The 12,955-nt window shown below is 32.1% G+C and overlaps 1 protein-coding gene and 1 long non-coding RNA gene across 2 annotated transcripts; one reads left to right on the top strand and one right to left on the bottom strand.

Moving 5' to 3' along the window:
• Positions 1-1,233: 1,233 nt before the first annotated feature.
• Positions 1,234-2,535, bottom strand: LOC136976141 (uncharacterized protein F54H12.2-like). The gene has a single exon (XM_067271353.1). It carries the CDS (start codon positions 2,533-2,535, stop codon positions 1,234-1,236), a length of 1,302 nt encoding a protein of 433 aa, XP_067127454.1.
• A 5,879-nt stretch (positions 2,536-8,414) lies between these two features.
• On the top strand, positions 8,415-10,284 carry LOC136976142 (uncharacterized). Its single transcript, XR_010880884.1, has 3 exons — positions 8,415-9,627; positions 9,712-10,052; positions 10,133-10,284. It is a non-coding gene; the product is annotated as an uncharacterized lncRNA (long non-coding RNA).
• Positions 10,285-12,955: the final 2,671 nt, after the last annotated feature.

Here is a 12,955-nt window from a genome sequence, read left to right as displayed (position 1 = left end):
TCTTCTTCGAAATTTTTCAGAATTTTTACGTCTTCCCATTTTTCAGAAACCATATGATTTCCTTTATAAGTTTTTTCATCAAAATTTAGATTGTATTTAGTAAAATATTTTGTCTCTAAAATTGCCACATTTGATGGAGATCTCATTTTGGGAGAGGGTTAAAAAATCGGATAAAGCGAAAGTATTTATACTCTAGGGTTATTAATATGCGCCTTATCTGTCCCTCTCTATCTTTTTTACATTCTAGCAGCCTCCTAATTCAATGTCAAGAATTCGAAAAGGGTTAAAAAAAATCGGTAAAAAAAAGCGAAAGTGTTTATACTCTAGGTTTATTAATATGCGCGTTCACTTTCGCTAGTCCCCATCTTAGCCTACGGCATCAAAGTCGCGCCTTATCTGTCCCTCTCTATCTTTTTTTACATTCTAGCGGCCTCCTAATTCAATGTCAAGAATTCGAAAGAGGGTTAAAAAAAATCGGATAAAAAGCGAAAGTGTTTATACTCTAGATTTATTAATATGCGCGTTCACTTTCGCTAGTCCTCATCTTAGCCTACGGCATCAAAGTCGCGTCTTATCTGTCCCTCTCTATCTTTTTTACATTCAAGGTCAAAGATAGGCCTCCTAATTCAAAGTCAAGAATTCGAGGTGACCCGATTCCCACACAAAGCGACTAATGTTTTATAGTTTCAATTAAAAAACGCATTTTTCAAGTTTTAAAAAAAATTTTATTTGAGTAAACTAATGCTACATTGGTTACATTTAATGAATATATTTGGTGGTATTTTACCAAAACGAAAATTATTGCGTACAAAAGCGAATACATAGTTATCATTAAAATATTTAGTATTAGGCTGAAGAATTTTTAAGTCTTGGTTTCTCGATATTTTGTAGAGAAAAAATAGGCAAAAGTATCCGCACGTAGAACTATACGGACCTTGGAGCGTTTTTCGATTCCAACGCAACTCCTTGGAATTTTGTCTTATGAACTTTATAATGTTCGGGATTTTTGGCGGTAGTCCGTATGAGTCAAAATAATAACAAGTCGAATTTCGGAAAAAAAGAGCTATCCAGTGTCGTCCGGGATTTTTGCTGTTCTCCGTATTAACGATAAAGCTTCTCTTCTTTCCGATTGTTTGAGGTAATAAATCCGACGGATAAACGCCGCCGAATGTCTTGCTAATTTCGGAATCACCTAACGCCAGTTTCCAGAGCATAATCGTATCCATTAGTTGTTTAGTAGTCGACGTAAATGTTTCGCGATCGATCGATTTCTATTGTATTACGATATTCTAAGAAGCATATGACGTTAACTGTTTCTGGCAAAGGTCTTTTGAACTTTAAATCGAAACTAACATTTCCATAGGTCAACACAGAGGTATGGTTTTCGGAGGCTGCGCGGTCGGGAGTTAGGTCGAATACGTGGAACATGTATCCTTGAGCGTAGTCGGAATACGATATATTAGTGAATTTTCCGTAGGGAATTCCCCCTATTTCTTCGAATAATGTTGCGTAACTTCGAGCGTAAGATTTTGCGTCAAAGTCTGGACAGAACGGATTGGGTGGGATTAAAATCGAATCTTTTATAACAGAAATATAGTTTAAGTCGAAATTTTCAAAATTGAAAGGATTTAAATCGAACTGTCCATTAAAAGCGTTATTTCGCACCAATCCGATTATAATTCTTTTCGGGATTTGACCGATTATCGCATTCGATATATTTGAACTTAAAATCCCTTTACTTAATGTAAATACTTTAATATTAACTCGTCGATAAGGCATTTTAATTACAGAATTTTCTAATGTTTTTTCCATTCCAATTAAGATGCTAGGACTTACTTCTATTCTATTTACTTTTAACGTAATATTCTTTAATCGAATCTGATAATTATCGGCCGTCGCCATTAGAGCGAAAGCGTCTTTCGAACGTTCCAATTTTATTCGAACGTCTACGCCGTTTATCAATAATTTAGGTTGATTAATAAAATCGAAATGAAGTCGTCCGTATAAATCTAATACTTGGCTTCTGCTGCTTTTCTTAAACCTGGTGACTAATCCTTCATTCTTGGGATCTTTAATCGGGTTGGTTTCGTTTAAAAATCCGGCGGTGTCTTTGTAGAAGAAAGAGCTGGTTAAATAGGTTTTTTGCGCTTCTTCGGAGGAAAATAATAGATTTTCTATTATCGCACGGTATGGGTAATTGACGTGCGTAGATATGGTTTTATCATTAAATATCGTAGTACATTGAGAGAACATCGAATGCAAAAAATTATTCACGGGTGTTACTAAATCGGTATCGAGAGTAGAAGTTCCATTTTGTTTAGTAACAGTAACTTGCGCATTAATCGAAATACTGCTCAAATCTATTAAGTTTTCTCCGGAGCCGGGGATTAGAAATTCTATAGGAGATTTCTGATCGGTTATCGAAGCGATGGGATGTAGAATAGCCTCGGTAGTATTTAAAATCGCCAACTGGGTCGGAATAGTTTTAAAAAAATCTAGTTCCGATTTTAAACACGGGCAGGAGAAAGGATCCATTTTTTAGGAGAAAATATCTACTACTTTCCTCTTCTTAGTATTCTTTCGTTTTACGCTTTTTCTTAGACGTTTTCGTTTTTTACCCGACCCGCTTTGAATTTTTTTAATGACGTCATCTTTTATTTCTCGACCCGCCTGATTAATTCTCGATAGAGCCGAGTCTTTTAACGATTTTCCCGTGAGTATATCCGAGCCGATATCTTTCGCTATATTTAACGCTTTTTTTCCAATATATCGACTCGCGTGTTTTAAAATGGGTATTGCTTCGCGAAAAATTGAACCGAAAAATCCATATCCTCGTTGAATCGGTCGACTTTTAAAATACGGTCCTCTTCCCCATTGAGGAGTAACATAAGGGGTGTGAGGAAATATAGAATCGGGATATCCTCCCGTCTGCGAACGATAATAACTAATACAGTCCTCCGGTTTAAGCTTCATTTTATCAAATAACCGATTCTTTAATGAATCCGGTTTTATATACTTTTTCGGCGAAAACACAATACCAAAAGCGTTTTTCCCGAAGTAAATATGACGTTTTCACCCGTTGATGTGCATATGTCTACGGTTATAGTCTCGATATAATTCGATCGAAGAGGGAAAAATAACGGAGTATTATAAATTTTAACGATTTGTTGATCTTTTACTCCCATAACTGGAATTACTCGAAATAGTGGAGCCGAAGTATCGCCTACGTGATGCGATTCTATTAAATTAGAATATACAAATATTTCTGTTATTCCGGCGTTTAATTCTAAGGGATAAGTTCCCGTAAATTCTCCTTCGGAATATTCTAATCGATCGAATCCTAATATATCTTTTAATTGACTATTAAATTTTACGGTAGTTTCTCGTGGAACTTTCAATAATAACTTTTTATCGGGAAGCGATTTAAAACTGATTGTCTGAAATGATTTAAGAAATTCTCTTTGTCCGTATAATCCAATCGGTATACGCATCGTATTTTCGACGTTTTCGATTTTTACTTTATCTATATATCTATTTTTTTCGATTAATGTAATAAATTCTTCTTTAAAATCGGTAAAAGATGAATTATATTGAATCTTTTCATCTTTTCCTCTTACAATATATTGTTTTAAATACTCTAGATTTAGAGCCGAAAGAAATGTAGGAGCATCTTGATTTATGCGTAATTCGCAATCTTGAGCGATCTGAATCGACACAACACTGTCTTCTTTGTTATAAGAAAATTTAATAAGACCATCCTTTCCTAATTCTTTTAAATTATTCGTAATAGTCTCGAATATATTACTTGATTTGTTCTCTCCTATAGGATATAACGGAATTAGTGTAGTCAAATCATCGGTTTTTACTTTAATCAACTTCGTCTCTTTAGAAATTATGTTGTAAGTATTATTTTCGTTAGTTATATTAAACCACGAACGAGGTATTATTATCTGGGACAATGCCGCTTCCCACGACCCGCTTAAATTTATCGGTGGATTAATTTTCGATGTGAAGGACGATTGAGTATTTTTTGGAAAATAGTCCATACTCGCCGTACTGATAAGCGTAACATAAAACCTATCCATTTTTGACTTTTTGCAGTTCTTCGTTATAAAATCGACCCGTAATCGTCTGGTTGTTGTAATCTTTTAACACATAAGTGACCGGGGTCGTCGGAAATCGGTTTTTTATATAGAAAACCTCTTTACTCCATCCTGCCAAATATCCTCTAGAAAACGTTTTACGTTTCTTAGAAATTCTAACTTTATCATTAATTTTATATTTATATTTTATTTTCGTTTTCGTTTTACCGTAAAGTCGATTAAAAATTTGTAAATGGTGTTTAGGTTTCACCTCGGCCGGAGGCATTCCTATAGTTCGATGTTTACTATAATTATATGCCTTCACCAAATCGTTTAATTTATCGATATATTTATTAGAATTTCGATAGGTAATAAGACGATAAATTTTATTTTTTAAAGTTTTATTAAACCGTTCTACGACCGACGCTTTCGTTTCGGAATGAGTATAATAATGATTTATTTGATGTTTTTTAAATAAATCCTTAATTACAGAATTCATAAACTCTTTCCCTTTATCGGTATGTATCATCCTGGGTATTACTTTTCTAAATATTTTTTGAAATGCTTTTTTTATCGTTTCGGGTTTTTTGTCTTTTACCGGAATTACATACGCATATTTAGAAAACACGTCGATAGTTGCTAATAAATATTTTATTCCATTATTATCTTTCGAAAATTGTCGAACATCCATAAGATCCGACTGGAGTAGTTCTCCTTGATATAGCGCTTTAGTTTTACGGCGACTATAATTTTTTCGTACGGGTTTATGCAACGTATACGTATCTTGAGTCGATAGCCATTGTTCGACGGTTTTTCTAGGCAACTTTGTCGCTTTTATTAGTCTCGTTACGCCGCCAAACGATGCCGGATGAGATGGATTATAATAAATAGAGCTTAATAATCTTTCCATGAAATATGTTTTCTTTTAGACGAGCCAATCCGTTTAGGAATTTTCGTAGACGAAACTCTTTTTTTCCTTCCGCTAGTAATTGATCGTATTGGTGGGGGTGGAATCGAGGGCGTTCGAAAACGAAGTATGGGCGATTCTTCTATTCGTAATCGACTCGATAGCGCCTTATTTCCTATCCATTCTCTAGGAATATTAGATTTAATAATCGCTTGATAAAATTCGTTAAATCCAACGGGCACTATAGAAGATTTTCGATTGCGCATTAAATGCGACATCAGATCCGCGATATGGGAGTTAATTATCGGCTCATTATTTACCAGAAATTCTCCTTTTTCGTTCCAATCGTATTGATATTGCTTTAGTAATTGAATGATATGCGGAACATATTTTTGATATCCCAGCGGGACAGAAACTGATATCTGATCTTCGATAGTCGTCGGTTTTGTCGGTTCTAACGATGGTTGCGATTCTTCGATCGGTTCTGATACCATCGAGACTCGAATCGGTTCTTTCGGCGCGTGAATAGTTTGTTTAAATCTCGAAATTAGTTGACTTAATAATTTAACTTTAAAATCGTCCGATAAAGTACTTTCTTCTAATAAATCTTGGATATTATCGTGCAATCGTATTTCCGGTTTTTGCAGTTGATATTTAGGTACTAATTCGGGAGGTACTAACGCCATTCGTTGAGCCATTTTTTTATAATCCAAAAATTCTTTTAGCTAATGATATTATTGGATCTAGAATCGTGCCTAAAAATCCTCCCGATTGATTTATCAAAATCTTCTTTTTTGCTTGGAGACCTATTTTTTTATTTGCGAGTTTTCGAATACATTTTTTATATTTTTTTAATTTATTAATGTTTACCGGTACTCGGCCTTGCAGCGTATTATCGCAAATTTCGCATATGACTTTTATCTGATCGGGCGATGCTTCTTTTAACAAAGCTTTTCTCTGAGCGGGTGTTGCCTTTGCCAGCACATTTAACAAATGATAATTTTTTCTGATATTCTTCATTTTTGTGGAATATAAACCCAATACACGCCTTGATTGTCGGGAAAACACGAATCTCGTAAACACAATTCTTTATCGGTCGACGGATGGAAATCGATAAACAAATAACCGTACGGTTTGGATGTCGCGTTTAAATATGCGTCTTTGAAGTAGGGCATTTTGCCTATAAACGCTTGACGAGCGAGACAGTTGATTTGGCTTTCATCTCTATTATTCTTAAATAAAATCAAATAATGAGTATTTAAACTAATATCTCTCATTACTTTATTACGAGGAAATAAATTCTGCATTATCAATATAACGCTTATATTTTTATGATGCGATTGAACGGTAAATAATTCCGCAATTTTTTCGGTTATAGAATGCATTAAATCGTCTATAATTATTAAATCTACATTTTCGTCGATACTTTCGGGAATACCGCATTTAAAATGAATATTTTTCTCTTCCACGAACCAAGGTTGATACATCGAGTAACACCATAAAATGCGATTTAATCGTTTTTCGTAGATATTTTCGTGTAGCATTTTCCGAACTAAAGACGTTTTTCCAGATTGAGACGGGCCCACGACGATACAACTGGACGGATGTTTTAAACGCATTTTCTGCACAGTAAGTTAAATTCGTTCTTTAATAATTGTACACCATTATACTTGTGAGGCAATCCATCGGTCGAAAATCTTCGAATGTCGTATACAGTTCTTCCAGCATTCGTACATTTATGTAAATAAAAGTTTCTACCTAAATGTAAAGAATATTCGCAAGTAGTGTTTTTTATATTAATTTCTTTAAAATTTGATCCTTTTAATAAAACTATAAAAGAAATTGTTAGCGAAAATATTTCTATACAGCTTATAATAATAAAAGCGACTACTATTTTGCGAGACATGATGATCTAAAATAGCAATTAAAACCGAAATAACTGCTTATTAAATAAAATCAAAAACACTACTGCACATGCGCGAAAACATAAAAAAACCACAATCGCGAATTTAAAAATTATTTTATTCGAAAAGATGGCGAGGTATAGAGACGATGTACCCGAGATTCGTTGGACGGCGTTTTACCCCATCAGCGAGAACTTATTAGTTCCGTACGCATTCTCTAGAACCTCCTTCCCTTGCATCGAGTTGGCAGAAAAATCGGCTAAAACTCAACAGTTTCCTCCAACTACTAAAATTCTATACTCAGTAGATTTTCGACCATGGTTTAACCCAAAAGTGAAACAGATCCGATGGATACTGACAGCGAAAGAATCTCCCCATCATCATAGCGTACTCATTGAAGAGAAATCGGACAAAATCTTTACCAACTTCGACGAATGCGCTTCCCACGCTCTAGAAAACGACCCTCATTGTGGACAGACTGAAAATAATATTCCAAAAATGTATTTTGAATACGAAATTAAAAAATAAAATTGCATTTTCTCGAAAATTTGTGTCTTGTTTTATAATTTTTTTCGTCAACAGATGACGCTACATAAAACAACAGTGCACATGCGCGAAAAAACATAAAAACCAATCGCGAATTTAAAAATTATTTTATTCGAAAAGATGGCAGGGTGTAGTGACGATATGCTACCCGTGATTCGTTGGACAGCGTTTGTTCCATTGAAAGAGAAATTATTAGTTCCATACGCTTTCTCTAGAACCTCGTTTCCCTGCATCGAGTTAGCAGAAGAATCTGCCAAGGCCGCGGCTAAAGCTCAACAGTTTCCTCCGACTGTTAAAATTCTATACTCTGTAGATGTTTGCCCTCGATTTAGACCAAAAACGAAACAGTTCCGTTGGATGCTGACTGCGAAAGAATCTTATCATCATTTCAGCCTGGAAATTTTAGAGAAATCCGACAAAACATTCGAAACTTTCGAAACATGTTTTTTCGACGCCGAGAAGCACGACCCCCATTGCGGACCCGAAAATAATATTCCAAAAATGTATTTTGAATACGAAAGTAAAAATCAATAAATCCAAAAAAAATGTATTTTGAATACGAAATTAAAAATCAATAAAATTGTATTTTTTTTCCTCGAAAATTTTGTGTTTTATTTAATAATACCGCAAACCATTAATTGTAAAATAATATATACTTTTTTAAATTCGTTGATCTAAAACAAAATGTAGCGTGAAAAAAAAATTCGAGACCTAAAAAAGTAATAAATACGCTGACATAAAAAAAATGTGTGTGGGAAAAAATTCTCAGACCAACGTAATAAATACGTTGACATAAAAAAATGGGCGTGAGAAAAAATTCTCAGACCAACGTAATAAATACGTTGACATAAAAAAATGGGCGTGAGAAAAAATTCTCAGACCAACGTAATAAATACGTTGACCTAAATTCCAACCAACGTAATAAATGATCACGTGAAAAAATAATTAATTCTGTTAATAACGATATTTAAAAAAACGTGTCGCAACACGAAAAAATATATAAAAGTTCGAATAATATTTATAAAAAAACATGTTGCAACATGAAAAAAAATATAAAAAGCTCATTTGTCTAAACGATTGCATCATAAAAAAAGCTTATTGGTCTAAAACAAAACTAATCGATTGCATCATACAAATTGATTTCGTCATATAAAGCGCTACAAACTAAAATTAAATTAGTATTATATTAATATCGGAAGAAGACAAGTCGTATAAAAATGGAGAAAAGAGAAATAGCCCTGCTCTCTGACGAATTAAATTCGTTGGTTGATTGGAAAGATTTCTCTAAATTAAATTTGACGGAAGACATAATAAGACGACTTCAAGATAAAGTTGATTGGGATATTATTTCTGAAAAAAATCTTAGTGATGAATTTATTGAAGAATTCCAAGATAAATTAAACTGGAATAAAATATGGAAAAACAGACATTACTCTCCTATTTTTTTAAACAAGTATAATCATCGAATTAATTGGGATGATGTTTGTCGTTATCAGCAGTTAACAGAAACATTTTTGAGTGAATATTCTGATTATCTAAACTGGGATCTCGTATCTCAATATCAAAAATTGAGTCCACAATTCATTATAAGTTTTAAAGATTCACTCAATATGGCGCTTGTTTGTAAATATCAACGATTAACCGAAGAAACTATTAAAGAACTTGAAAACCATGTGGATTGGGAGATTATTTCAGAATATCAAGATTTATCCGAAAAATTTATGAAAGATTTTAAACATAAATTGGATTGGTGTAGTCTCATCAGTAATCAGAAACAATTATCGGCCAAATTTATAACTGATAATTATCAATTTGCTCTAATTCGTGTTTTGGCAAAAATATGTGAAAGACTTTAATTTTTTTAAATATAATTAATACATTTATACATGTATTTTGTATACTTACTTCTTAATTGATGTAAATGTTTTTTTATTTCAATAAAAAAATGAAATGAATTGAATATTTCTGTTGTATTTTTTTTACTTAACACGAATCGGTTATAATGTATTTCTCATCTCCCGGTGTTGGCCTCACATCCGGTTCATTCGCTCTTTTACAAAACGAGGTCAAATCAACTCCCCCCAACGATATAAAGACGGGAGGTTTACTTTCTTCGGTTAATTCGTTAGCGAGTTTTTCTCTAAACACATAGGCTTTTAATCTCACAAGGAAAAGAAAAAAATGGAAGGTAATTATCTAGATTTTTTTTGTTATTTTTAAGAATAAGAAAATTAAATTATTAATAATTTTCATAGATAGACATTTTTTTTAGATTCTCAATCCTTATTTGTAATCGATCATCCTTTTACTTCTAAGAAGCGAAAAGCTACAAAAAATGATGATGCGCCAGCCGATAAAAAGAAAAAATACGATTTAATTATTTCAAAAGACGAAACAACTTATAAGTCGATTCCACCATATTCTGTATATATTTCTCATGGTTATAATTTAGAAATTAAGGAATTTCGCCAGCAATTTTACATCTGCTTAGCAAAATCAAACTCTAATGCAGAGATTCAAAACAGATTTAATATTCCTATCAAGGAATTCCCTTTTTTCCAAAAAGCTTTCGCAGCCGTAGAAAAATTCTTGGAGGAGTACATGTAAATAAAAGTAAGTAAAAAAATTTTTTTCCAATTTTATAACGTTTTTTAAAAAAAATTATGTAAATTAATTGAATGTTTTTTTATCAGAAAAACAATTCTCTCCCTTCAAAGAATATTGTTCGAACAACGAGGGAAAAAAAAAGCTCGACGTAGATTACATCAGGTAAAGAAAAAATGTTTTTGCTAATAGAATCCGCTTTTCAAAATTTTTTACAATGTTATCGAAAATCTAATCTCGAGTATGTTGATCCGGTCATATTTTTTAGAGATATAAAATCCGAATTATTTAATGTAATTACGAATTTTGGAAATGACTATAGAATTCGATTTGTTATTAGTCTTAAAGTAATAATGTATAAATGCGTAGAAACAGGACATCGATATGATTTTAAAGATTTTTTTTTTACAAGCTATGCTGAACGAGTTTTATCCCCGTTTTTGGCTTGGAAAAATATCGATAACGCGATAGAAAAAATTCTAAGCGATATATCAATCGCCGTTACGTTAGGTAGTGGATGGATAATTTATAAACTGGCTTTTATAGATGTTCATAGATCGTCATATGATACAATTAATGGCGGGTGCGGATCGATAATTTTGCCCAAACAATTAGCAAACAAAAAATGTCTTTTAAATATTCAATGTAAAGACGATAAATGTTTCGTTTATTGCATTCTCGCGTCTATTTTCCCGCTTGTGAATAATAAAAATAAAGTATCTACTTACAGAAAATATTTAAAATTTATTAATTGTTCGAATTTAAAATTTCCCGTTTCTTTGGATCAGATATCGAGTTTTGAGAAATCAAATACTGTTAGTATTAATGTATATGGTTATAAGGCTGTCGTTTTTCCTTATTATATAAGTAAATTTAAGTTCGATAAAAATGTAAATTTATTACTTTATAAGCAACATTATTTTTTAATACGGAATTTTAATAGACTTTTACACGAAAAGCAAAGATCTCTTTATTACTATTGTAATAATTGTCTAAACGGATTTCAACGCGAGTCGAGTTTAAACTTACACAGAGAAATATGTACAAATTTCAAATTTCAAAGACTGTCGGTTCCTAAACTCGAAAATTCTATTCTTAAATTTACAGAATTTTTTAAAATGCTTAAACATGCCGTAGTCGTATATTGCGATTTTGAATGTTTAACGGAAACGGTTTCTAATGCGATGCAATCGACCGATACTAGTTTTAGTACTGTTACGCAAATTCATAAACCGATTTGTTACGCTATGATCGTATTAGATAAAAACGAAAGAATCATCTATTCTAAATTTTATTGTGGGTTAAATGCAGTAGAGGATTTCCTATCACGATTGAAAGCATTGTCGGAACATCTTATTAAAGAAATAAAACTGAATATTCCCTTAGATCCTCAAACAATTCCAAATTCTATTAATCGAGATAAATGTTATATTTGCGGACGAAAATTTTCCTCTAATGATGTAAGCGTAATCGACCATAATCATCTAAATGGCCAATTTCGGGGGGTGGCTTGTCAGGGGCTGCAATTTGAATTTAAATCTAAAACCATTTATTCCCGTTGTTCTGCATAATTTTTCTGGTTACGATTCGCATCTAATTTTAAAAGATATTACTAAAAAGTATATATCTTCTTTAAGTATAGTTCCCATCAATATGGAAAAATATACTACATATTCTTTAGATTGTTTTAAATTTTTAGATTCTTATCAGTTTTTAAACGCTTCTTTAAATAAATTGACAGATAATCTAGTACAGTCAAAGTACGACTTTCCAATCTTTAAACAATTTTTTTCCGATAATAAAAATAGCTATCTGTTGAAAAGAAAAGGCGTTTTTCCGTATAGTTGGTTTAATAATATTTCAAAATTAAATAATACTTCTTTACCCGACAAAAAATATTTTTATAATGATTTAACTAGAAGCCACATAAGTTCCGAAGATTACGATTTAGCTCGGCTTGTCTGGAAAGCTTTTAATTGTAAAAAATTTTCTGATTATTTGCAATTATATCAATTTGTCGATACAATTTTACTCGCTGATATTTTTACAAATTTTCGAAATTTATCATTAAAATATTACGATCTCGATCCTCTTCATTTTTTAACTTCTCCCCATCTTACATTTACTGCAGGATTAAAAATGGCAAAAATAGAATTACAGCTTTTTACGGATCTAGACATGTATCTTTTTGTTGAATCCGGCCTTCGAGGCGGGCTCTCGTTAGTATCTAAGCGTTTTAGTCGCGCTAATAACCCTTACGTATCTCAAACTTATGATAAATCGAAGCCTCATAGTTATATAGTGATGATTGATAGCAATAATCTATACGGATTGAGTATGGTTCAATATCTCCCATATGGAGAATTTCGTTGGTTACGTCGAACGGAAATTGATGAATTTGATATAAAAAATGTCCCTCTAAAATCCGAAATAGGATATATACTCGAAGTTGATTTAGAATATCCTGTTTCGCTACATAATCGTCATAACGATTTTCCCCTCGCAGTAAATCATGAAAAAATAGAATACGAAGATTTATCCGAATATCAGAAATCGCTTTTATCTTCTTTAAATCTAAAATTTAGCAATAATATTAAAAAATTAGTTTCCGACTTTAAAAGATAAATTTCATTATATTATACATTATAGAAACTTAAAATATTACCTAAAAGAAGGATTAATTTTAAAAAAAATCTATAGAATACTTTCATTTAAACAATCCCCATATTTAAAACCATATATTTATTTTAATAATGAAAAACGAAAAGCCAGTAAAAGCCAGTTTGACAAAAATTTTTTTAAATTAATGAATAACAGTTTTTATGGAAAATGTATGCAAAACGTTCGTAAACAAATAAATTTAAAAGCGGGATTGGATAAAAACCAATGTAAAAAATATGTAAACGATCCCG

The sequence above is a fragment of the Centruroides vittatus genome, unplaced genomic scaffold, assembly GCF_030686945.1.
Source record: "Centruroides vittatus isolate TY-2023 unplaced genomic scaffold, ASM3068694v2 contig_396, whole genome shotgun sequence".
NCBI lineage: Eukaryota > Metazoa > Arthropoda > Arachnida > Scorpiones > Buthidae > Centruroides > Centruroides vittatus.
This window is presented reverse-complemented; position numbering and strand designations above follow the sequence as displayed.

Bases quoted from the DNA above. Each gene is read 5' to 3' on its own strand.
- LOC136976141 (XM_067271353.1), bottom strand. From the start codon at position 2,535: ATGGATCCTTTCTCCTGCCCGTGTTTAAAATCGGAACTAGATTTTTTT.